Source organism: Salminus brasiliensis, chromosome 16 (genome assembly GCF_030463535.1).
Source record: "Salminus brasiliensis chromosome 16, fSalBra1.hap2, whole genome shotgun sequence".
Lineage (NCBI taxonomy): Eukaryota > Metazoa > Chordata > Actinopteri > Characiformes > Bryconidae > Salminus > Salminus brasiliensis.
Window position 1 is genome coordinate 1,818,189 of NC_132893.1, and position 27,964 is coordinate 1,846,152.

A 27,964-nucleotide genomic window follows, 5' to 3' on the forward strand; every position below is an offset into this window, starting at 1 on the left:
AATATGAAATGAAAACGGTAATTGCAATCAAACAAAGAGTTATATAAGACTGACAGATACCCATTTTTAACTGTTGAAAGATTTGGAAAATGTGCTATGCCACAATAGACTGTCCTAATGTAAGCCAACAGAGCAAATGCAAGAAAACATTACATTTTAGAACCACAAATAACTCATAGTCATCCTCCAAATATACCCACTGAGACATTTCATTTTTAAGATGTAAATCTTCCTCAGTACATAATCCTTTTTGTTTCAGATAATGAGGTTTTCTATAAAAAACTCAAAATAGAGAGCACATAGTACACTTTATAAGATGCAAGATCAAACACCCAAATTACTTCATAATCACATACAGTATAATCACACTAAATACAAGCCACCTGTTTATTTGTTTTCAATCAGATATGCCACATTTCTATAATATCAGTCGAAGCATAAATGTCACTAGTTTGTTGAAACTAAATGCTTGTAGTCAATAAATCATTGTGCTAATGCATTTGAATGCAAAGGTTATAAAAAGCATACACATCGACAAAAAATAGTGACAAGTAAAACATTAATTTTGATCAAGGAAGTATTAAAAAGCACACAAACCACTGTAATCAGAACTGTCAATTATCTGACAATCAAAAATTCACATTGCCTCTGAGTAGCCTGTTCTCACACTGCAAGATAACAAGAAGCATATTGAAAGAGGCAGTATGTTTTTTTGAAATTATTCTGAACTAGAAATTACTTAATTTTTGTTACTGCAGAGGAAACATCCCTGGAACCATTTCAGGTTGCGTAGCTGAGATTATGCCCTCTGCAACCTGGTTAATAAATACTGCTATATATAATTAAATGAGACAAAACTATAACAATTACAGCCATAGCACCCACATCATCATCATCACATTTCTTGGGTCAAACGATGACACATATAATCTGCCAAACACTTGATTAAAGTTATGCAACCTAAACCATGTCACAAATAAGAAGACAATTAATCTAGGCTTCAATCTAAATGTGGTTGCCAAACATTAGACAGCGAGAAGTTAACAAATGATATTTGATGAATGCTTAATTTCAAATAGCAAACTAAATAAAGGGGAAAATATTTCATGACTTGCAGTTACAGTGTACTCGTAACTGTTTCAACTCTAAGTAGCACCCATGATTATACTGAACAATGCTATGTAACAAAGCTATGTAAAAGCAACTTAGCAACAGCTCTAAGTAAATTTTGGCCTGTCCGAACTTGTATGGGTCATGATGAGGGTCATGAAAGTAGAAAAGCATTTGCAAATGATGGTTCTATTCACACCAACACATGATCTATGAAAACATTGCTTAAATATGTTTAGAAGGGCTTACCTCTGAATCTCTTGTATCAACAATGAGAGAATCTTCTAGCATATATTTTTCATTTGGATTTCTCTTCAGAGTAAGTGTTGAGGCAAGTGTATTGTCATTGTAGGATCTGACAAACTTGAAATCACTGGTGTGTGAGCCTGTTGTTAGGTATGCATCATAATTGTAAGAACTGCGGAGAGTTCCTGCTCCCTCAACCTCTGCATAGTTAGGAGGGAGATATGCGCTGGGAATGGCCACTGCTCCATCAAACAACAGTCTGGGTTTTCTCCTGTGGCAAAATCTCACAGCCAGGATCAGGATAATAAAGGTCAGAAAGAAGGTGGACACTGAAACAAGTGCGATGATCAAATATGATGTTAGTTTGGAGTTGCTCTCTTCATACGTCATGTCTTTAAGTTCTGGAACTTCAGCGAGGTTATCAGAAATAAGTAAATACACAGAACAGGTAGCAGAGAGAGGAGGCTGTCCATTATCCTTCACTGAAATAACCAGGTTCTGCTTCATGCTGTCCGATTCAATGATGTCCCGCTGCGCCCTGATCTCTCCACTGTGGAGACCAATGGTGAAAAGTCCTGGTTCAGTAGACTTGATAATGTGATAGGACAGCCATGAATTCTGTCCAGAGTCAGCATCCACAGCAATCACCTTGGAGACCAGAGAGCCTGACAGAGCAGCTTTGGGGACCATTTCAGTCATTAAAGACTTTCCCTCTGGAGCAGGGTATAATATCTGTGGAGAGTTATCATTCTCATCTGTTATGAACACACTCACAGTCGTGTTGCTGCTGAGTGGAGGAGAACCATTGTCTCTGGCTACAACCTGGACTTTAAAGTTTCTGAACTGCTCATAGTCAAATGACCTCACAGCATGGATCACCCCTGTGTCTGCATTTACAGACAGATATGAGGACACTGGAACGCCATTGACCTCATTGGGCACCAGAGAGTACAGCACAGTACCATTCTGCCTCCAGTCTGGGTCTTTTGCAGTAACAGAACAAATAGAGGTGCCTGGTTTGTTATTCTCACCTACATAAGCATTGTAGGAGAGCTCTTCAAATGATGGAGCATTGTCATTGACATCTGAAATAGATACTTGAATAGTCTTAAAAGATGACAGTGGTGGAGAGCCTCCATCAGTTGCAGTGATGGTAATATTGTAATCAGCTTCTGTTTCTCGATCCAGGGAGCTTATAGTTACTAAAGAAAAATAATTTTTAATGGATGGATTTAATTTAAACGGTACATTTTGCTGAACTGAACAATGGATCTGTCGATTATCTCCTGAGTCTTTATCTTGAACATTAATAATGGCTACCTCAGTGCCTACAGCAATGTTCTCAGGTACAGGATTTTTAAGAGAGGTAAGCAGGATTTTTGGAGCATTATCATTGATGTCAATGATATCTATAATAATGTTTGCAGTGGATGCTAAGCCCGAACTATCTTTGGCCTGCACACCAATTTCATAATATTTTTCCTTCTCAAAATCTATATCTCCGCTTACCTTAATTTGTCCAGTCATTTTATTTATAGTAAATATCTGTGCTGCATTATCAGCAATGCCACTGAATTCATAAGAGACTGCCCCATTTGCTCCTTCATCAGCATCTGCTGCACTTACTGTAACAACTTCAGTTCCCAAAGCTGCATTTTCAACCAAAGCCACTTTATACACAGGCTGACTAAACACTGGACTATTGTCGTTTGCATCCAGCACAGTAACGTGTATAACCGCAGTCCCAGATCTCTGAGGATTCCCACCATCAAATGCAGTTAGTATCAAGTCGATTTCCTTCTGTTGTTCACGATCCAGCTCTTTCTCCAAAACAAGCTCAGCATATTTCCTTCTACTCTTGTTATCGTTTACAGACAATACAAAATGTCCATTCTTCTCGAGCATGTACCCTTTAACTCCGTTTTGCCCGATATCAGAGTCGTGAGCTTCATCTAGTTGGAAGCGCTGCCCTTTAAGGGATGACTCGCTTATTTCAATGATAATTCGTTCATTAAGAAATTTTGGCGCGTTATCATTAATATCCTCAATTTGCAGAGATATGCGGTGTACTTCGAGGGGGTCTTCCAAAACGAGCTCGTAATTAAGAATACAGTTAATTCTTGATCCGCAAATCACCTCTCTGTCCATTGTCTCCGCCACGATCAAATCTCCAGTATTCACGCTAATGTCAGCATACCGTTTACCGCTGTCCTCTGTGTTAATTCGGGCCTTTCGTGCTGATAACCTCTGTGCCGCGATTCCGAGATCTTTTGCAATATTTCCTATTACATATTGACGTTTCGTTTCTTCAAGAACTGTGTAGGTGAGATCCCCGTGAGCGGCGCTCCAAAAGACGAAAAACAATACTGACCACAGAGCAAACGTCGAATCTGAGAGCGTCAAGCAAACCATATTTGCAGATCTAAAACTCCACCTTCCTCATTTAAACCTTTTAACGTTGTTATATTGATATACTCCGTCAGGAATAAAGACCGAAAGACCAGACTACTCCATTCGATTGGAGATCGTTCTTAATGTCTGTTGGGCAGCTAAATATTTAGGAGATGGGCGGAAAGGTTCAGCAGTAGTTTTAGTGATGGTGAACAGCGACGCTCTGAGTATTTTATGTTTATTGCAAGAATAAACAACTAGGTCTGATCAAATGACTTCAGCAAAACAGCTTCTTTTATTACGCTACTCTGCCTCGATTTCCCAGTGCACGTCATCAGAAAAAATAATATGTTACTTCGTAGAAAATACGCCAACAGATACAGCATGGATGAAGTGCAGACCTAGTTTCCAAAAAAAAAAGGTGCTATAAACCTTTTTTTTTTTTCACCAATGCCATAACAGAATCATATTTGATTCAATAAATTCCATTTTTATCAACTTAATATGGGTGTGAAGAACTTGGAAATTGGTCAATAACCTTTACATCCGCCTTTTTACACCTTTAAAATGTTCTCTATAGATACATCTGATTTCCTTTCCAAAAGCACTTATTTGTGGAATACCACATTGGCTCTCTACGGCATCGCGTAAAGAACCCTTTGTAGAATCTTTATTTTCAAGAGCTTTAGCATTGGAGCCTAAGAGATTGTTTATAACGACCCCATACAATATGATATGTTTTAATATATCTGATAACAGTTAGAAGTGACACGAAAAACAGTTGCATAGACGTACTGATTTCAATTTAATTTTTTAGGGAATTTGGGTAAATGTGATAAGTCACACTGGGCTGTCTAAATGTATTCTAAAAAAGTAAATGGAAAAAAACATTAAATTTCAGCACCACGGGGAGCTCACAGTGTAAGTGAGACGTCAAAATTTGAAGACTTTGAAGAATTTTTTTGGTTGTTTGTTAAATTTTGAAGTTGAAAACGCTGTATCACACCAAAGAAGGGACACAAAATGTACATAATAGGATGCAAAAATAAGCACCATTATTATTTCATAAACACACATGTATAATCACATTATATACAAGCCTCTTGCTGTTTTGTTTTTCAAGATTTCTGCAATATCAGGTAAATTATTAAAGTCACTAATTATTTTAAATAGAAATTAAAAGCTTGTAGTCACTGAATCATTGTGCCATTCAACACAATTAAATGTCAAGATTCATAAACACTGTATTCTGCAAAACATTTATTTTGCTCCTGTAATCAGTAGTGTGACTTATTCCTTCAAAAATCCTGGTTGCCACCGAATGGCATATTCTCAAACCGCAAGTTAACTTAAAGCACACCATATATGAGTTTCGAAAAAGACAGGTAGTTTACATGAAAGCATTTAAAAACAAGTATTACTTGATTTATGCTACTGCAGAGGAAATAGCCCTTAAGTGACCCTAAGTGGTTCACCTGCTATGAGATGGTATTAAGTGCAACTAAAAGAGACAGAAAATCCCTTAATCATAGCCACAACATGCAAGTCATCATGGTCACTTTTCTTGTGTTGAAACAAAAGCACAGATCGCCTGCCCAGTACCTGAATTAAAAACAGTCTATCTGTACCATTTCAAAAGTAAACAGACATACAACTTAGATTACAACCTAAAAGTAATGTGTTGCCAAACACTAGTTAGTAAGTACTTCTCAAATTATATAGTATGCATGCATAACTTCATCAAAATGTACTGGAGAGATGAGAGAAAAATTGATGACTTGCATTACAGTCCACTGATAAAGCTATGAAACACCTAAGTAGCACCTTTGTTTACACTGGACAATGCCAAAAATGCAAGCCATACAAAAACAAGTTTACATATGGACAGCTCTCTTTAAAAACTTAATAAGAGCATGGGGAGAATGCTAAATAAATATTTAAGTTGCTGAAAGTAGGGAAACAATGGTTCTATTCACACCAGCAATGTACATTGTATTTTTTATAAATATGTTTGCAGGGGCTTACCTCTGAATCTCTTGTATCAACAATAAGAGAATCTTCAAACACGTCTTTTTCATTTGGATTTCTCTTAAGAGTAAGTGTTGAGGCAAGTGTATTGTCATTGTAGGATCTGATGAACTTGAAGTCACTGGTGTGTGAGCCTGTTGTTAGGTATGCATCATAATTGTAAGAACTGCGGAGAGTTCCAGCTCCCTCAACCTCTGCATAGTTAGGAGGGAGATATGCACTGGGAATGGCGACTGCTCCATCAAACAACAGTCTGGGCTTTCTCCTGTGGCAAAATCGTACAGCCAGAATCAGGATAATGAACGTCAGAAAGAAGGTGGACACTGAAACAAGTGCGATGATCAAATATGATGTTAGTTTGGAGTTGCTCTCTTCATAAGTCATGTCCTTTAGTTCTGGGACTTCAGTGAGGTTATCAGAAATAAGTAAATACACAGAACAGGTTGCAGAGAGAGGAGGCTGTCCATTATCTTTCACTGAAATAACCAGATTCTGCTTCATGCTGTCAGATTCAGTGATGTCCCGCTGCGCCCTGATCTCTCCACTGTGGAGACCAATGGTGAAAAGTCCTGGATCAGTAGACTTGATAATGTGGTAGGACAGCCAAGCATTCTGGCCAGAGTCAGCATCAACAGCGATCACCTTGGAGACCAGAGAGCCTGACAGAGCAGCTTTGGGGACCATCTCAGTCATTACAGACTTCCCCTCTGGAGCAGGGTATAATATCTGTGGAGAGTTATCATTCTCATCCGTTATGAACACACTCACAGTCGTGTTGCTGCTGAGTGGAGGAGAACCATTGTCTCTGGCTACAACCTGGACTTTGAAGCTTCTGAACTGTTCATAATCAAATGACCTCACAGCATGGATTACCCCTGTGTCTGCATTTACAGATAAGAATGACGACACTGGAACACCATTGACCTCACTCTGCACAAGAGAATACAATACTGTACCATTCTGCCGCCAGTCTGGATCTCTTGCTTTAACAGAACAAATAGAAGTTCCAGGTTTGTTATTCTCAGCTATGTAAGCAGTATAGAACAGCTTTTCAAATGTAGGTGGATTGTCATTGACATCAGACACTGATAAATGGATAACTGTGGATGAGGACAATGCCGGGGTTCCTTCATCTGTTACAGTAATTGTTATATTAAAATCTGAAACAACTTCACGGTCCACTTCACTTGTAGTAACTATGGAGAAATAATTTTTTATTGAAGGATTTAATTTAAAAGGAACGTCTTCTTGAATGAAACAATGAACCTGTCGATTCTGACCAGAGTCTTCATCTTGTACATTTATTATACCGACCTCTGTCCCAGGAGTAACGTTCTCAGGGAATGGATTGGTGAGAGACTTAATAACTATCTTAGGACTGTTATCATTCATGTCAATAACCTCTACAACGACTTTAGCATCAGAGGCCGACCCTAATCCATCCTTGGCTTGCACACGCATTTCATAGTATGACTCCTCTTCGAAATCCACCGGACCAACGACCTTAATTTCCCCGCTAATGTTGTCCAACGAAAACAGTCTAACGGTTTTATCAGATAGTCTACTAAACTCGTATGTTACCTCTCCGTTCGGACCATCATCTGCGTCCGTAGCCTTGACTGTCACTACTACCGTGCCCATAGGAGCATTTTCAGGTAGAGTTACTTTATACACAGACTGACTAAACACTGGAGAATTGTCATTAGCATCCAACACCATGACGTGTATCAGTACCGTGCCGGATCTTCGTGGATCTCCACCATCATTAGCAGATAAAAACAAGGTAACCTCATTTTCCTTCTCGCGATCTAGTTCCTTATCAAGCACTAACTCTGCATACTTCCCTCCATCAGAGTTTGCACGGACATGTAAAGAAAAATGCTCGTTTCTTTCCAACGAATATCCTTGAACTGCGTTTTGTCCTAAATCCGCATCGTGAGCTTCTCCCAAGAAAAATGAGGTTCCTTTGTCTGCTGACTCACGAATTTCGAGCTTAATTTTTTCAGAAGAAAACTGTGGTGCATTATCGTTTATATCCTGAATGTGGACAAATACGCTGTGTAGCTCTAATGGTCTCTCAAGCACAAGCTCATACTTCAAGACACACGTCGATCGTGAGCCGCAAAGCTCCTCTCTGTCTACGGGTTGTGAAACAATAAGGGCTCCCGTCCTTGGATCCAGCTCACAAAATCGTTTACTGGTACTGTCTGCATCCAAACGAGCATTTCTAGTCACGAGAGCTTTAGCATCGAGTCCGAGGTCTTTGGCTAGGTTGCCAACAACGTGTCCTCGTTTCATTTCCTCGGGAATGGAGTAGCTTAAATCGCCATTGCAGGGAGAGAGACCAAGAAACAAAAGAAAGAACAGAGGCAAGCAGGGTAATCTTTCCATCTTCAACTCCTTTAGATATTGTACCTCTCCAGAAAGCAAAAAGACAAAGTCTATGGATTGTAGTTTTATAGAGTAACGATTCCACGTCTTTGCTCTACAGATGGATCTCTTTTAAACGATACCAAAAGCTCTCGTCTGTTTTCCTCAACATTAGCAGCCCAGCAAAGGGCGGGTGGATATTTTAAAGCAAATGCTGGTAAATGTCGACCCCCTGAGTACAAACAGGGAAATGCTACAGTCAAAAAAAAAAAAATTATGTTCGCGATGAGAATTGCTTGTCTTGACAAGTAAGAATCGCAACGAGTATGTTAAGGATAAAGAACGAAATTAAAAACACAAACTACTACAAATGACTGTGTATTTGACACATCTATCTATATATCTACCTATATATATATATATATATATATATATATATATATATATATATATATATATAATAGTAATACAATTACGATTAACTTTTAGAATAAAATAATTATTGCATTTGAAAAAATGGTCACAGGAATGGTTAAAAACAAAGCCACTTACATGTCCAGAAATAATCCAAAGAAATCAACAAATTCCAGACAAAATATATAAGTACATGGATGAATGAAATACTGAACAAAGGGATTTAAAACTTCAATAACCCTATAATAAACCAAAAATTAAAAACAAGCAAGCTTACCTTGTCAGTTTCTGCTGAAACGTTTAGTTTCATAAATGTCTCCTCAAAGTGGTCATTTGGAACTTTCTCCAGGGTATAATTAGAAGAAAGTGTGTTGTCATTGTATGATCGAGCGAACTTGAAGTCACTGGTGTGTGAGCCTGTTGTTAGGTATGCGTCATAATTGTAAGAACTGCGGAGAGTTCCTGCTCCCTCAACCTCCGCATAGTTAGGAGGGAGATATGCGCTGGGAATGGCGACTGCTCCATCAAACAACAGTCTGGGTTTTCTGCTGTGGCAAAATCTTACAGCCAGGATCAGGATAATAAACGTCAGGAAGAAGGTGGACACTGAAACAAGTGCAATTATCAAATATGATGTTAGTTTGGAGTTGTTTTCTTCATACGTCATGTCCTTAAGTTCTGGAACTTCAGCGAGGTTATCAGAAATAAGTAAATACACAGAACAGGTTGCAGAGAGAGGAGGCAGTCCATTATCCTTCACTGAAATAACCAGGTTCTGCTTCATGCTGTCAGATTCAGTGATGTCCCGCTGCGCCCTGATCTCTCCACTGTGGAGACCAATGGTGAAAAGTCCTGGATCATTAGACTTGATAATGTGATAGGACAACCAAGCATTCTGTCCAGAGTCAGCATCAACAGCGATCACCTTGGAGACCAGAGAGCCTGACAGAGCAGCTTTGGGGACCATCTCAGTCATTACAGACTTTCCCTCTGGAGCAGGGTATAATATCTGTGGAGAGTTATCATTCTCATCTGTTATGAACACACTCACAGTCGTGTTGCTGCTGAGTGGGGGAGAACCATTGTCTCTGGCTACAACCTGGACTTTAAAACTTCTGAATTGTTCATAATCAAATGACCTCACAGCATGGATCACCCCTGTGTCTGCATTTACAGATAAATATGAGGACACTGGAACTCCGTTGACCTCACTGGGTACCAGAGAATACAGCACGGTACCGTTTTGCCTCCAGTCTGGATCTCTTGCAGTAACAGAACAAATAGAGGTGCCGGGTTTGTTATTCTCACCAACATAAGCTTTGTATCCCTGCTCTTTAAATATAGGGAAGTTGTCGTTAACGTCTGCAACAGATAACTGTATGACCTTAGAAGAAGATAATGGTGGAGTACCTTCATCAGTGGCTGTTACTGTTATGTTGTAATCTCCTATCAGTTCTCGGTCAAGTTCGCCGGTTGTCACAATTGAAAAATAATTCTTAATTGAAGGAATTAACTTGAATGGAACATCTTGCTGAATGAAACAACGGACTTGTTTGTTATTTCCTGTGTCTTTATCCTGGATATTAATTATGCCAACTTCGGTGCCTGGTGCTGCATTTTCAGGGACTGAATTTTGAACAGATTTGAGAAATATTGCTGGTGCATTGTCATTCACATCAGCCACTTCCACGATGACGCTCGCAAATGAAGCTAACCCAGACCCATCCCTACCTAGTATACTAAGTTCATATGTCGACTCTCTCTCAAAATCCACCTGCCCGTCTAAAATAATATCTCCTGTTTTCGGATTCAATTTGAATAATCTGTTTAGCTCCTCAGATATGTGTCCAAATTCATAAGTCACTAGACCGTTCGCACCTTCGTCAGCATCGGTTGCTGTAACCGTGGCCACAACAGTGCCTGAAGCAGAATTTTCAGGTACATTCACTTTATATACCTTCTGACTAAACACTGGTACGTTGTCATTAGCGTCTAGAACTGTAACGCGAATAGCTGCACTGCCAGATCTCTGTGGGCTTCCACCATCTTTGGCAATGAGTATCAGTGTCAGTTCCTGCTGTTGTTCACGATCTAGCTCTTTCTTTAACACCAATTCTCCATACATCCCACCACCTGGTTTGGCATGGACATCAAAACTAAAGTGTTCATTATTTTGCAGGAAATAGCTTTGGACCGCATTGAGACCAATATCTGCATCGTACGCACCATTCACTGCAAAACGAGCACCTTTGTCTGCCAATTCTGCTATCTCAAACTTGATGACATCGCTTCCAAAGGATGGGGAATTATCGTTAATGTCTTGTACCTCTATCATCACATGATGTAGTTCTAATGGATTTTCTAGAATTATTTCATATTTTAAAAAACATGCGGTCTTTGCCCCGCAAATCTCCTCTCTGTCAATTCTCTCTGCAACGACCAGATCACCGGAGCTCAAAACATCACAATAAATTTTGCCATCATCGTCGACATCCAAACGTGCCTTGCGTGTCGATAACATCTTAGCGTTTAACCCGATGTCCTTGGCAATATTTCCAATCACATATCCAATTTTCGTCTCTTCTGAAACAGAGTAGTTTATTTCTCCATGGACGATGCGTAGAAATCCAACAAGGAATCCCAGCAGTCCGACGAGAAACGAAGGACGGCTCTGTCTTCCGAATTCCATTTTTTATATGTGAAAAGCCTTGAAAAGTCGTCTGCACTCGCGTCTATGTATACAAACCGTGAAAGCGCGATACCTCGAAAATGATTCAGTACAACCAACGACAAGCACCAATGTTGTAGTAATGTGATTCCACCCTCTGCCCATTTTAGTAAAATGGCCTTGTGGTAGGTGGAGAGTCACTGCTTTGTCCCAACGCAGGCGAGTAGCGACGCTCTGCGCATTTTTAGGAAACTGCATGGCGAAAAAGGAAACCACTTAACAGGGAATCCTTTCAACACTTCACTATAGCTTTGAACAATGTCTATCATTTCTCATATATTCACACCAGGTATTGCCAAATCCATTCGACACACGGAGAAACACAAACAGAGGTAAAGACATTTAAATATAGCTTACAAATTAAAAAGTACATATCTTACATTAGTTACCTGACCAAAAACTAATCTGCACTAACACTTGTCAAAAGCAAGCACACTCACAGTCTCTAGCGCTGTCCGCTAAACCGTGGTGCTGAAATGAATGTAAGAATGCTTCATAGATGAAAGGACAGACACGATTTAACAAATATGTCTGACAGCAACCACCTACTTAATAATGCAACCAAGCCTCATTCTATGCTGAGAGTGTATTTTATTCCGCCAAGAGAATGCAAAGCTAAATCAGTGTTTAAGGTTAAAATGATTTTTAACCTTTAAATTCTAGCAGAACAAAAACCTACTTTTTGACAAGCTTTGGCAGCTGAACACCCATCAGGGACTACAATTATACTAAATTCTTTCACACTTGAACATGTTTTTAAGCTAGGATATCCTAAACCCCCTCTACTCACTTGATTTTCTGTACATGATGTCTGAAACATATGAACAGATCAAATCACGTTTTTAGCAGTGCTCAAAAAATGGGGAAGGCTTAAAATACAACATATGTTTTTGATTCTTTTTAACAAGGTTAAGAAAAGCTCCAATCAGCAAGAAGACAAGGACAACACTCACAATTTGTAAAGCAAGTGTTTTACAAAAGTATTTTACTCTTAAAGATAATCACATTTGTCTGAATTACCAAAGGCACTTTACTACACTGTGATGTCAGATTGTTTTTTTAAAAATATTCAAAAAAAAAATTATTTAATGTAATAAAATACAGTATGAAGAAAATCTGTAAGTCACAAAACAGGATTAAACGCCTACCAATCAGTGTAGAAGCCCTTAGCATATTTACTTGAATGAGTACCATAAAGATGACATGAATGACTTTCAATTGGCCTTTTCCTGAAAGTCATAAAAATATTTTAAATATCATTGGCCAGACTGTAAATCTGAAGTAAGTCTGACCAAAATACATTTCAAGAAAATCAAAGATAAAGGTTCAGGCTTGCACAAGATAGGAAACTGCTTAAAAAATAGCATGTAAGTGATAGGATCTTCCAGTATAATCTGCAGTAAAATAGCTAAATCATTGCACACAAACACTGCGGGACATGGCTGTCCATTAACTGAGTGTTAAACGACAGAGGAGACTTTTAAAAGGTGAAGAAAGAGCTAAACTTTGAAAAGGCTGTATTAGCTTTGATTGGAAGGCACAACAGTCAACAATATCAACAGCTCTGAATCCAACTGGCCTGTCCAGAAAGCACTGTGTATTTAACAATAAAGAATGCAGGAATAAACAGCAACCATGATTGCTTTGACTACATAAGAAAAAAAACTGTCCCAAAGTTGCCTTTAGGAAGCACATGGTCAACACAAAGCAGAAACACTGAAACATTCATCTTACCTCTAGTGTTTCACCTACATCACAGAAACTGATTATATTGGAATCATCTGGGCTTTTCCTCAGAGTGCCAACAGCAGGCAGTGTATTGTCATTGTAGGATCTGATGAATTTGAAGTCACTTGTGTGGGAGCCTGTTGTTAGGTATGCGTCATAATTGTAAGAACTGCGGAGAGTTCCTGCTCCCTCAACCTCCGCATAATTAGGAGGGAGATAGGCACTGGGAATGGCCACTGCTCCATCAAATAACAGTCTGGGCTTTCTTCTGTGGCAAAATCTCAACGATAGGATCAGGATAATGAATGTCAGAAAGAAGGTGGACACCGAAACAAGTGCGATAATCAAATATGATGTTAGTTTGGAGTTGCTCTCTTCATAAGTCATGTCCTTAAGTTCTGGAACTTCAGCGAGGTTATCAGAAATGAGTAAATTCACAGAACAGGTTGCAGAGAGAGGAGGCTGTCCATGATCATTCACTGATATAACAAGGTTCTGCTTCATGCTGTCAGATTCAGTAACATCCCGCTGTGCCCTGATCTCTCCACTGTGGAGACCAATGGTGAAAAGTCCTGGATCTGTACACTTGATAATGTGGTAGGACAGCCAAGCATTCTGTCCAGAGTCAGCATCCACAGCGATCACCTTGGAGACCAAAGAGCCTGACAGAGCAGCTTTGGGGACCATCTCAGTCATTAAAGACTTCCCCTCTGGAGCAGGGTATAATATCTGTGGAGAGTTATCATTCTCATCTGTTATGAACACACTCACAGTCGTGTTGCTGCTGAGTGGAGGAGAACCGTTGTCTCTGGCTACAACCTGGACTTTGAAGCTTCTGAACTGTTCATAATCAAATGACCTCGCAGCATGGATCACCCCTGTGTCTGCATTTACAGACAGAAATGAGGACACTGGTACACCGTTGACCTCACTGGATACCAGAGAATACAGCACGGTACCGTTTTGCCTCCAGTCTGGATCTCTTGCAGTAACAGAACAAACAGAGGTGCCGGGTTTGTTATTCTCACCAACATAAGCTTTGTATCCCTGCTCTTTAAATACAGGGAAGTTGTCGTTAACATCTGCAACAGATAACTGTATGACCTTAGAAGAAGATAATGGTGGAGTACCTTCATCAGTGGCTGTTACTGTTATGTTGTAATCTGCTATCAGTTCTCGGTCAAGTTCGCCGGTAGTCACAATTGAAAAATAATTCTTAATTGAAGGAATTAACTTGAATGGAACATCTTGCTGAATGAAACAACGGACTTGTTTGTTTTTTCCTGTGTCTTTATCCTGGATATTAATTATGCCAACTTCGGTGCCTGGTGCTGCATTTTCAGGGACTAAATTTTGAACAGATTTGAGAAATATTGCTGGTGCATTGTCATTCACATCAGCTACTTCCACGATGACGCTCGCAAATGAAGCTAGCCCAGACCCATCCTTACCTTGTATATTAAGTTCAAACCTCGACTCTCTCTCAAAATCCACCTGCCCGTCTAAAATAATATCCCCTGTTTTCGGATTCAATTTGAATAATCTGTTTAACTCCTCGGATATGTGTCCAAATTCATAAGTCACTAGACCGTTCGGACCTTCGTCAGCATCTGTTGCTGTAACCGTCGCCACAACAGTGCCTGAAGCAGAATTTTCAGGTAGATTTACTTTATATATATTCTGACTAAACACTGGTACGTTGTCATTAGCGTCTAGAACTGTAACGCGAATAGCTGCACTGCCAGATCTCTGTGGGCTTCCACCATCTTTCGCAATGAGTATCAGTGTCAGTTCCTGCTGTTGTTCACGATCTAGCTCTTTCTTTAACACCAATTCTCCAAACATCCCCCCACCTGCTTTGGCATGGAAATCAAAATTAAAGTGTTCATTATTTTGCAGCAAATAGCTTTGGACCGCATTAAGACCAATATCTGCATCGTAGGCACCATTCACAGCAAAACGAGCACCTTTGATTGCTGATTCTCGAATCTCAAATTTGATAATATCGCTTGCAAACGACGGAGAATTATCGTTAATGTCTTGTACCTCTATCACCACATGATGTAGTTCTAATGGATTTTCTAGAATTATTTCATATTTTAAAAAACATGCGGTCTTTGCCCCGCAAATCTCCTCTCTGTCAATTCTCTCTGCAACGACCAGATCACCGGAGCTCAAAACATCACAGTAAATTTTGCCATCATCGTCGACATCCAAACGTGCCTTGCGTGTCGATAACACCTTAGCGTTTAACCCGATGTCATTGGCAATATTTCCAATCACATATCCAATTTTCGTCTCTTCTGAAACAGAGTAGTTTATTTCTCCATGGACGATGCGTAGAAATCCAACAAGGAATCCCAGCAGTCCGACGAGAAACGAAGGACGGCTCTGTCTTCCGAATTCCATTTTTTATATGTGAAAAGCCTTGAAAAGTCGTCTGCACTCGCGTCTATGTATACAAACCGTGAAAGCGCGATACCTCGAAAATGATTCAGTACAACCAACGACAAGCACCAATTTTGTAGTAATGTGATTCCACCCTCTGCCCATTTTAGTAAAATGGCCTTGTGGTAGGTGGAAAGTCACTGCTTTGTCCCAACGCAGGCGAGTAGCGACGCTCTGCGCATTTTTAGGAAACTGCATGGCGAAAAAGGAAACCACTTAACAGGGAATCCTTTCAACACTTCACTATAGCTTTGAACAATGTCTATCATTTCTCATATATTCACACCAGGTATTGCCAAATCCATTCGACACACGGAGAAACACAAACAGAGGTAAAGACATTTAAATATAGCTTACAAATAAAAAAGTACATATCTTACATTAGTTACCTGACCAAAAACTAATCTGCACTAACACTTGTCAAAAGCAAGCACACTCACAGTCTCTAGTGCTGTCCGCTAAACCGTGGTGCTGAAATGAATGTAAGAATGCTTCATAGATGAAAGGACAGACACGATTTAACAAATATGTCCGACAGCAACCACCTACTTAATAATGCAACCAAGCCTCATTCTATGCTGAGAGTGTATTTTATTCCACCAAGAGAATGCAAAGCTAAATCAGTGTTTAAGGTTAAAATGATTTTTAACCTTTAAATTCTAGCAGAACAAAAACCTACTTTTTGACAAGCTTTGGCAGCTGAACACCCATCAGGGACTACAATTATACTAAATTCTTTCACACTTGAACATGTTTTTAAGCTGGGATCTCCTAAACCCCCTCTACTCACTTGATTTTCTGTACATGATGTCTGAAACATATGAACAGATCAAATCACGTTTTTAGCAGTGCTCAAAAAATGGGGAAGGCTTAAAATACAACATATGTTTTTGATTCTTTTTAACAAGGTTAAGAAAAGCTCCAATCAGCAAGAAGACAAGGACAACACTCACAATTTGTAAAGCAAGTGTTTTACAAAAGTATTTTACTCTTAAGGATAATCACATTTGTCTGAATTACCAAAGGCACTTTACTACACTGTGATGTCAGATTGTTTTTTTACAAATATTCAAAATAAATATTGATTTAATGTAATAAAATACAGTATGAAGAAAATCTGTAAGTCACAAAACAGGATTAAACGCCTACCAATCAGTGTAGAAGCCCTTAGCATATTTACTTGAATGAGTACCATAAAGATGACATGAATGACTTTCAATTGGCCTTTTCCTGAAAGTCATAAAAATATTTTAAATATCATTGGCCAGACTGTAAATCTGAAGTAAGTCTGACCAAAATACATTTCAAGAAAATCAAAGATAAAGGTTCAGGCTTGCACAAGATAGGAAACTGCTAAAAAATAGCATGCAAGTGATAGGATCTTCCAGTATAATCTGCAGTAAAATAGCTAAATCATTGCACACAAACACTGCGGGACATGGCTGTCCATTAACTGAGTGTTAAAGGACAGAAGAGACTTTTAAAAGGTGAAGAAAGAGCTAAACTTTGAAAAGGCTGTATTAGCTTTGATTGGAAGGCACAACAGTCAACAATATCAACAGCTCTGAATCCAACTGGCCTGTCCAGAAAGCACTGTGTATTTAACAATAAAGAATGCAAGAATAAACAGCAACCATGATTGCTTTGACTACATAAGAAAAAAAAACTGTCCCAAAGTTGCCTTTAGGAAGCACATGGTCAACACAAAGAAGAAACACTGAAACATTTATCTTACCTCTAGTGTTTCACCTACATCACAGAAACTGATTATATTTGAATCATCTGGGCTTTTCCTCAGAGTGCCAACAGCAGGCAGTGTATTGTCATTGTAGGATCTGATGAATTTGAAGTCACTTGTGTGGGAGCCTGTTGTTAGGTATGCGTCATAATTGTAAGAACTGCGGAGAGTTCCTGCTCCCTCAACCTCCGCATAATTAGGAGGGAGATAGGCACTGGGAATGGCCACTGCTCCATCAAATAACAGTCTGGGCTTTCTTCTGTGGCAAAATCTCAACGATAGGATCAGGATAATGAATGTCAGAAAGAAGGTGGACACCGAAACAAGTGCGATAATCAAATATGATGTTAGTTTGGAGTTGCTCTCTTCATAAGTCATGTCCTTAAGTTCTGGAACTTCAGCAAGGTTATCAGAAATGAGTAAATTCACAGAACAGGTTGCAGAGAGAGGAGGCTGTCCATGATCATTCACTGATATAACAAGGTTCTGCTTCATGCTGTCAGTTTCAGTAACATCCCGCTGCGCCCTGATCTCTCCACTGTGGAGACCAATGGTGAAAAGTCCTGGATCAGTAGACTTGATAATGTGATAGGACAGCCAAGCATTCTGTCCAGAGTCAGCATCCACAGCGATCACCTTGGAGACCAGAGAGCCTGACAGAGCAGCTTTGGGGACCATCTCAGTCATTAAAGACTTCCCCTCTGGAGCAGGGTATAATATCTGTGGAGAGTTATCATTCTCATCTGTTATGAACACACTCACAGTCGTGTTGCTGCTGAGTGGAGGAGAACCGTTGTCTCTGGCTACAACCTGGACTTTGAAGCTTCTGAACTGTTCATAATCAAATGACCTCACAGCATGGATCACCCCTGTGTCTGCATTTACAGACAGAAATGAGGACACTGGTACACCGTTGACCTCACTGGGTACCAGAGAATACAGCACGGTACCGTTTTGCCTCCAGTCTGGATCTCTTGCAGTAACAGAACAAACAGAGGTGCCGGGTTTGTTATTCTCACCAACATAAGCTTTGTATCCCTGCTCTTTAAATACAGGGAAGTTGTCGTTAACGTCTGCAACAGATAACTGTATGACCTTAGAAGAAGATAATGGTGGAGTACCTTCATCAGTGGCTGTTACTGTTATGTTAAAATCTGCTATCAGTTCTCGGTCAAGTTCGCCGGTAGTCACAATTGAAAAATAATTCTTAATTGAAGGAATTAACTTGAATGGAACATCTTGCTGAATGAAACAACGGACTTGTTTGTTTTTTCCTGTGTCTTTATCCTGGATATTAATTATGCCAACTTCGGTGCCTGGTGCTGCATTTTCAGGGACTGAATTTTGAACAGATTTGAGAAATATTGCTGGCGCATTGTCATTCACATCAGCCACTTCCACGATGACGCTCGCAAATGAAGCTAGCCCAGACCCATCCTTACCTTGTATATTAAGTTCAAACCTCGACTCTCTCTCAAAATCCACCTGCCCGTCTAAAATAATATCCCCTGTTTTCGGATTCAATTTGAATAATCTGTTTAACTCCTCGGATATGTGTCCAAATTCATAAGTCACTAGACCGTTCGGACCTTCGTCAGCATCTGTTGCTGTGACCGTGGCCACAACAGTGCCTGAAGCAGAATTTTCAGGTACATTCACTTTATATATATTCTGACTAAACACTGGTACGTTGTCATTAGCGTCTAGAACTGTAACGCGAATAGCTGTACTGCCAGATCTCTGTGGGCTTCCACCATCTTTCGCAATGAGTATCAGTGTCAGTTCCTGCTGTTGTTCACGATCTAGCTCTTTCTTTAACACCAATTCTCCATACATGCCCCCACCTGCTTTGGCATGGACATCAAAATTAAAGTGTTCATTATTTTGCAGCAAATAGCTTTGGACCCCATTGAGACCAATATCTGCATCGTAAGCACCATTCACTGCAAAACGAGCACCTTTGTCTGCTGATTCTGCTATCTCAAATTTGATAATATCGCTTGCAAACGACGGAGAATTATCGTTAATGTCTTGTACCTCTATCATCACACGGTGTAGTTCTAATGGATTTTCTAGAATTATTTCATATTTTAAAAAACATGCGATCTTTGCCCCGCAAATCTCCTCTCTGTCAATTCTCTCTGCAACGACCAGATCACCGGAGCTCAAAACATCACAGTAAATTTTGCCATCATCGTCGACATCCAAACGTGCCTTGCGTGTCGATAACATCTTAGCGTTTAACCCGATGTCCTTGGCAATATTTCCAATCACATATCCAATTTTCGTCTCTTCTGAAACAGAGTAGTTTATTTCTCCATGGACGATGCGTAGAAATCCAACAAGGAATCCCAGCAGTCCGACGAGAAACGAAGGACGGCTCTGTCTTCCGAATTCCATTTTTTATATGTGAAAAGCCTTGAAAAGTCGTCTGCACTCGCGTCTATGTATACAAACCGTAAAAGCGCGATACCTCGAAAATGATTCAGTACAACCAACGACAAGCGCCAATGTTGTAGTAATGTGATTCCACCCTCTGCCCATTTTAGTAAAATGGCCTTGTGGTAGGTGGAGAGTCATTGCTTTGTCCCAACGCAGGCGAGTAGCGACGCTCTGCGCATTTTTAGGAAACTGCATGGCGAAAAAGGAAACCACTTAACAAAGAAAACCTTTGAACACTTCACTATAGCTTTGAACAATGTCTATAATTTCTGATATATTCACACCAGGTATTGCCAAATCCATTCAACACAGAGTGGGACACATACGCAAGTGAAGACATTTAAATATAGCTTACAAACAAAAAAGTACATGTCTTCAGTTACATTGCCAGAAACTAATCTGCACCTACACGATTAAAAAACAAGCACACTTGCAGTCTCTGGCGCTGTCCACCAAACCGTCGTGCTGAAATTGGTGTAAAAATACTTCGTAGAAGAAAGCAAAGACACAATTCAAAAAGAAAGTCAGACAACAACCACCCACGTAATAATGAATTACGTGAATCAGTGTTTAAGGTTAAAAATACCATTTAACGTTCAAATACTGACTTTAAAACTTTTGGACAAGATTAGACAGCTTATCATCCCCACATATACACTTAATTTTCTTTAAATGATGTCTGAAGTCAGAATCCTATTGAAAACAAGGTACATTTTTGATTCTTGTAAGCAAGATTAAGCTTGTGTGTTACAAAAGTAATTTACCCTAAAACACAATCAAAGTCACAAAACAGTATTCAACTCTAGCTAAATGCTGCAGAACCTTCTAGCATATTATATTTAATATTTGCCAATAAGAGTACATAAATACCTAACAAATGGGCCACTGTGTGTAAGTCAGACTGTGACTGTGAAGGAAACTTTTGATAATGAACACTAAACCACATCTCAATATTAGAGACAAAGATTTCGACATACACAAGACAAAAAAATAGCGTCCGAGTGATTATACCTTCCAGTAAACACTGTAAGATTATCAGTGAGAAAGCTGAACAAACACTGAGGGACATGCTGCGCATCAACTCAGTGCTAAAGGATAGAGGAGAATTTTGAAAAGCGAACAAAGAGGTCAACTTTGAAGAAACTATAGTGGCAGAGACTAGAAGGAACAACAGGCAATCATATGTGGAGTTCTGATTGCAAGTAGTCTTCATTGGAGGAACTGTACAACAAAAAACAATACAGGCATAGACAGCGACCATAACTGCTTTGACTACACAGGAAAAATACTGTTCCGAAGGTGCCTTTAGGAGGTACATGGTCAACACAAAGCAGAAAGACAGAAATGTTCACCTTACCGCTAGTGTTTCACCTGCATCGGTGAAACTGATTATATTTGAATCATCTGGGCTCTTCCTCAAAGTGCCACCAGCAGGTAGAGTATTGTCATTGTAGGATCTGATGAATTTGAAGTCACTGGTGTGTGAGCCTGTTGTTAGGTATGCGTCATAATTGTAAGAACTGCGAAGAGTTCCAGCTCCCTCAACCTCTGCATAGTTAGGAGGGAGATATGCACTGGGAATGGCCACTGCTCCATCAAACAACAGTCTGGGCTTTCTCCTGTGGCAAAACCTTATAGCCAGGATCAGGATAATAAAGGTGAGAAAGAAGGTGGACACTGAAACAAGTGCAATTATCAAATATGAAGTGAGTTTGGAGTTGCTCTCTTCATAAGTCATGTCCTTCAATTCTGGGACTTCAGCGAGGTTATCAGAAATAAGTAAATACACAGAACAGGTTGCAGAGAGAGGAGGCTGTCCATTATCCTTCACTGAAATAACAAGGTTCTGCTTCATGCTGTCAGATTCAGTGATGTCCCGCTGCGCCCTGATCTCACCACTGTGGAGACCAATGGTGAAAAGTCCTGGATCTGTACACTTGATAATGTGGTAGGACAGCCACGAATTCTGGCCAGAGTCAGCATCCACAGCGATCACCTTGGAGACCAAAGAGCCTGACAGAGCAGACTTGGGGACCATCTCAGTCATTACAGACTTTCCCTCTGGAGCAGGGTATAATATCTGTGGAGAGTTGTCATTCTCATCTGTTATGAACACACTCACAGTCGTGTTGCTGCTGAGTGGAGGAGAACCGTTGTCTCTGGCTACAACCTGGACTTTGAAGCTCCTGAACTGTTCATAATCGAATGACCTCACAGCATGGATCACTCCTGTGTCTGCATTTACAGATAAATATGAGGACACTGGAACTCCGTCGACCTCACTGGGCAGCAGGGAATACACCACTGTGCCGTTCTGCCTCCAGTCTGGGTCTCTTGCAATAACAGAACATATAGAAGTGCCTGGTTTGTTATTCTCAGTTACATGTGAACTGTATAATTGCTTTTCAAATACAGGATAATTGTCATTGACATCTGAAATAGACAGGTTAATTATTTTAGATGATGAAAGTGGGGGACTGCCCTCATCAGTTGCAACAATTGTAAGACTATAATCAGTTATATGTTCACGATCTAGTGGACCAGTGGTGACAATAGAATAGAAGTTTTTTATGGATGGGTTTAATCTGAATGGAACATTTCCCTGGATTTTGCAGTGAATCTGTTGATTTTCACCAGAGTCCTTATCTTGTACATTTATGATGCCTACCTCTGTACCAGATTCTGTATTTTCAGAAACTGGGCTAGAAATAGACTGAATGACAACAACAGGTTCATTATCATTTACATCAGTGACTTCAACTATTACTTTGGCATTTGATGCCAGCCCTAGTCCATCTTTTGCTTGTATACGCAACTCATAAAATGTTTCTTCTTCATAATCAATATGTCCAATCACTTTAATTTCTCCAGTAGTCTTATCCAAAGAAAATATCCTGGAAGCTTTGTCAGGCAGTCTACTAAATTCGTATATTACCTCTCCGTTTATGCCCTCATCAATATCGTTTGCACTTACAGTAACCACAGAGGTGCCTATTCCACAGTTTTCAGGCAAACTAACCCTGTAGGTAGACTGACTAAACACTGGGACGTTATCATTAGCGTCTAGTACAGTGATATTTATAACTACAGAACCAGATCTCTGCGGTCTACCACCGTCAGTCGCAGTAAGAATTAAAGTCATGTACTGTTCCTGTTCACGGTCCAGCTCTTTATCCAGAACCAGTTCGCTGTATTTACCACCGTCAATGCTAGTTCTAATGTTTAAAGAAAAATGAGCATTCTTCTCCAGGGAATATCCTTGAACTGAGTTTGGTCCAACATCCGCATCGTGAGCCTCGCCTAAAAGAAACGAGGTCCCTTTAACCGCGGATTCTCGTATCTCAAGTTTAATCGCATCGGTGGAAAATTGTGGAGAATTGTCATTAACGTCCTCAATTTGAATCGTGACAGCGTGCAACTCCAAAGGTTTCTCCAGTACAAGACTGTATTTTAACACGCATGATGGCCTCGAACCACAAAGCTCCTCTCGGTCAACAATCTCTGCTACAATCATCTTTCCAGTGTTGTAATCAATATCCATGAAACGCTTCCCGCTACCATCTACATTCAACCGTGCTTTTCTGTCGGAAAGTCTTTTGGAATCCAATCCGAGATCTGCAGCAATGCTTCCCACGACCGACCCTCGTTTCATCTCCTCTGGTACAGAGTAGGTTAAATCGCCATGACTGCCTCGAAGCAGCGACAAAACGACAAGAAACAACAAGATGCTGCTTAATCCTGTGTCATTCATGTTTAGTACTTAGACGAAAGAGTCTATCAACCCAAGGTCGCGTAAAATTCACCAAGAAATAGTCTAACGTTTAAATGCAACGACGTCCTTTGTGTTAACTGAAAATGAGAATGCGTTCCTCATGTAAAAAAAAAGAAAGATTATGGGAGGACACCTTAACATGACTTGTAACGCTAGCTGAGAGCGACACTCTGAGGTTTGTGTTGGAACCGCACATCTCTGACTTCATTAAGTTTTAAAATGTTTTACACATATACAGAACGGCGCCAAATATTTAGTCAGCTGTAAAATATTAAATAGAAAAATGCTAATTTCTGCGCAGTGAGTGTTTATTTTCTCAGAATAACACAAATATTAGAACAAATATGAATATCAAAACTGCAAAAAAGTAGAAATTTTATTTCACAGAGTTCACTAAAACATTCCAAAAGCTCTCCTTCTGGGAGTCTAGTATTACTTATAACTTCCACCCAACACCTGAGTCGATAAATAAGTGCTTTATGATGTTAAATCATGTGAGTTGTTTATGGACTGTGACCAATCCATGCGCTGGCTGCTGGGGCGTCCAGGATAAATCTGGAAGCAGTATGTGCTTCATACTGTTTCAAAATGGTTTATTTCATATTTCAGTTTATTTGCACATGTTCTAGTGTAATCTGTAGTTTCAACATAAACTGTACATTGACAAATATGTTTTAAATGAGCTTGTGATGTAAAATAAATGTTAAATACATTTGCTGACACGTTTTCTCAATGTTTTGAAAACAACTACAAGTTACCTTTGTAAAACACGACAGGCTATCTTGCTCAAAATTAGAGTAAATTATCTTGACATACTGTAAAAACGTTTAGAAAAATCAGAAAGTTAATATACGAATAAAGAAACCACATTACTTAATAACGACTTTGGAAAATGGAAGAATGAACAGTACTACTACTGACTGCAGTTACTACTACTACTACTGCAACTACTACTACTAATAATAATAATAATAAGAAGAAGAAGAACTAAAAAAAATCTTATTATTAAATTATGTTAATGATTTTGTTGTTGCTCAGACAGTCAGTAGTGCACATCACCCCAAAAAGCGTACAAAAGAAAATATAAAATAATAGTACAATTGCACACAACAGCTGTATTAAACGAAATAGAGCAACTTACCTCCAAGATTTCACTAGGATCGCAAATACTAATAATATTTGAATCATCTGGGCTCTTCCTCAGAGTGCCACCAGCAGGAAGTGTGTTGTCATTGTAGGATCTGATGAACTTGAAGTCACTGGTGTGTGAGCCTGTTGTTAGGTACGCGTCATAATTGTAAGAACTGCGGAGAGTTCCAGCTCCCTCAACCTCTGCATAGTTGGGAGGGAGATATGCGCTGGGAATGGCCACTGCTCCATCAAATAACAGTCTGGGCTTTCTTCTGTGACAAAACTTTATAGCCAGGATTAGGATAATGAATGTCAGAAAGAAGGTGGACACTGAAACAAGTGCGATGATCAAATATGATGTTAGTTTGGAGTTGCTCTCTTCATAAGTCATGTCCTTCAGTTCTGGAACTTCTGCGAGGTTATCAGAAATAAGTAAATACACAGAACAGGTTGCAGAGAGAGGAGGCTGTCCATTATCTTTCACTGAAATAACGAGGTTCTGCTTCATGCTGTCAGATTCAGTGATGTCCCGCTGCGCCCTGATCTCACCACTGTGGAGACCAATAGTGAAAAGTCCTGGATCAATAGACTTTATAATGTGGTAGGACAGCCAAGCATTCTGTCCAGAGTCAGCATCCACAGCGATCACCTTGGATACCAGAGAGCCGGAAAGTGCAGCTTTAGGGACCATCTCAGTCATTAAAGACTTTCCCTCTGGAGCAGGGTATAATATCTGTGGAGAGTTATCATTCTCATCTGTTATGAACACACTCACAGTCGTGTTGCTGCTGAGTGGAGGAGAACCGTTGTCTCTGGCTACAACCTGGACTTTGAAGCTTCTGAACTGTTCATAATCAAAGGACCTCACAGCATGGATCACCCCTGTGTCTGCATTTACAGACAGAAATGAGGACACTGGAACACCGTTGACCTCACTGGGTACCAGGGAATACAGCAAGGTCCCGTTTTGCCTCCAGTCTGGATCTCTTGCAGTAACAGAACAAACAGAGGTGCCGGGTTTGTTATTCTCACCAACATAAGCTTTGTATGCCTGCTCTTTAAATACAGGGACATTGTCATTGACGTCTGCAACAGACAACTGTATGACCTTAGAAGAAGATAATGGTGGAGTACCTTCATCAGTGGCTGTTACTGTTATGTTGTAATCTGTTATCAGTTCTCGGTCAAGTTCGCCGGTAGTCACAATTGAAAAATAATTCTTAATTGAAGGAATTAACTTGAATGGAACATCTTGCTGAATGAAACAACGGACTTGTTTGTTTTTTCCTGTGTCTTTATCCTGGATATTAATTATGCCAACTTCGGTGCCTGGTGCTGCATTTTCAGGGACTGAATTTTGAACAGATTTGAGAAATATTGCTGGTGCATTGTCATTCACATCAGCCACTTCCACGATGACGCTCGCAAATGAAGCTAACCCAGACCCATCCCTACCCAGTATACTAAGTTCATATGTCGACTCTCTCTCAAAATCCACCTGCCCGTCTAAAATAATATCCCCTGTTTTCGGATTCAATTTGAATAATCTGTTTAGCTCCTCAGATATGTGTCCAAATTCATAAGTGACTAGACCGTTCGCACCTTCGTCAGCATCTGTGGCTGTAACCGTCGCCACAACAGTGCCTGAAGCAGAATTTTCAGGTACATTCACTTTATATACCTTCTGACTAAACACTGGTACGTTATCATTAGCGTCTAGAACTGTAACTCGAATAGCTGCACTGCCAGATCTCTGTGGGCTTCCACCATCTTTGGCAATGAGTATCAGTGTCAGTTCCTGCTGTTGTTCACGATCTAGCTCTTTCTTTAACACCAATTCTCCATACATCCCCCCACCTGGTTTGGCATGGACATCAAAACTAAAGTGTTCATTATTTTGCAGGAAATAGCTTTGGACCCCATTTAGACCAATATCTGCATCGTAAGCACCATTAACTGCAAAACGAGCACCTTTGTCTGCCGATTCTCGAATCTCAATCTTGATGACATTGCTTGCAAATGACGGAGAATGATCGTTGATATCTTGTATCTCTATCATCACACGGTGTAGTTCTAATGGATTTTCAAGAATTATTTCATATTTAAAAAAACATGCGGTCTTTGCCCCGCAAATCTCCTCTCTGTCAATTCTCTCTGCAACGACCAGATCACCAGAGCTCAAAACATCACAGTGAATTTTGCCATCATCGTCGACATCCAAACGTGCCTTGCGTGTCGATAACATCTTAGCGTTTAACCCGATGTCCTTGGCAATATTTCCAATCACATATCCAATTTTCGTCTCCTCAGGAACAGAATAGTTTATATCGCCATGGATGATGCGTAGAAATCCAACAAAGAACCCCAGCAGTCCAATGAGAAAAGAAGAAAGCGTCCGTCCTCTGAATTCCATTTTATATCTCTGAAATGCTTTGAAAAGTCCTCTGCGCTCGCGTCTATTTATACGAACCTTGAAAGCGCGATACCTTGAAAATGATTCAGTACAACCAACGATCAGCGCCAGTATTGTCGTTCTACTGATTCCACCCGCTGCCCATTTTAGTAAAATGGCCTTGTGGTAGGTGGAGAGTCATTACTTCTACCCAACGCAGGCGAGTAGCGACGCTCTGCGCATTTTTAGGAAACTGCATGGCGAATAAGGAAACCACTTAACAAGGAAACATTTGAACACTTCAATACAGCTTTGAACAATGTCTATAATTTCTCATATTTCCACACCAGTTATTGACAAATCAATTCGACACAGAGGGACACATACGCAGGTAGAGACATTTAAATATAGTTTACAAACAAAAAAGTGCATATCTTCAGTTACATTGTCAGAAACTAATCTGCACCTAAACGATTAAAAACAAGCACACTCTCAGTCTCTGGCGCTGTCCACCAAACCGTCGTGCTGAAAATGGTGTAAAAATACTTCGTAGAAGAAAGCAAAGACACAATTCAAGAAGTAAGTCAGACAGGAACCACCACGTAATAATGCAACCCAGCCTCACGCTATGCTCAGAGATATTTCACGTCGTCTAAGAAAATGCCACGCTAAATCAGTGTTTAAGGTTAAAAATACCTTACGGTCAAAAACTGTTGGACTAGCTTAGACAGCTTATCATCGCCACATATACACTTATTTTTCTTTAAATGATGTCTGAAGTCAGAATCCTATTGAAAACAAGGTACATTTTTGATTCTTGTAAGCAAGATTAAGCTTGTGTGTTACAAAAGTAATTTACCCTAAAACACAATCAAAGTCACAAAACAGTATTCAACTCCAGCTAAATGCTGCAGAACCTTCTAGCATATTATATATAATATTTGCCATTAAGAGTACATAAATACCTAATAAATGGGCCACTGTGTGTAAGTCAGACTGTGACTGTGAAGTAAACCTTTGAAAATT

General features: G+C 39.9%; 1 protein-coding gene across 9 annotated transcripts in view; it reads right to left on the bottom strand.

Moving 5' to 3' along the window:
- The window catches only part of LOC140537170 (protocadherin gamma-C5-like), a 226,653-nt gene that overhangs the window by 173,650 nt on the left and 25,039 nt on the right, over nucleotides 1–27,964 (bottom strand). The window contains exon 1 of one of the 9 annotated variants that reach the window (XM_072659471.1): nucleotides 24,557–27,100. The exons of 3 other annotated variants lie outside the window; for them this stretch is intronic. In XM_072659471.1, coding sequence (XP_072515572.1) covers nucleotides 24,557–26,959 — 2,403 coding nt within the window. In that variant the 5' untranslated portion in view covers nucleotides 26,960–27,100. Of the gene's footprint in view, nucleotides 1–8,836; nucleotides 11,361–13,021; nucleotides 15,541–21,000; nucleotides 23,467–24,556; nucleotides 27,101–27,964 lie in introns of those variants that run through there. 5 more of the 9 variants (XM_072659483.1, XM_072659456.1, XM_072659470.1 and 2 more) reach the window with 5 other exon arrangements.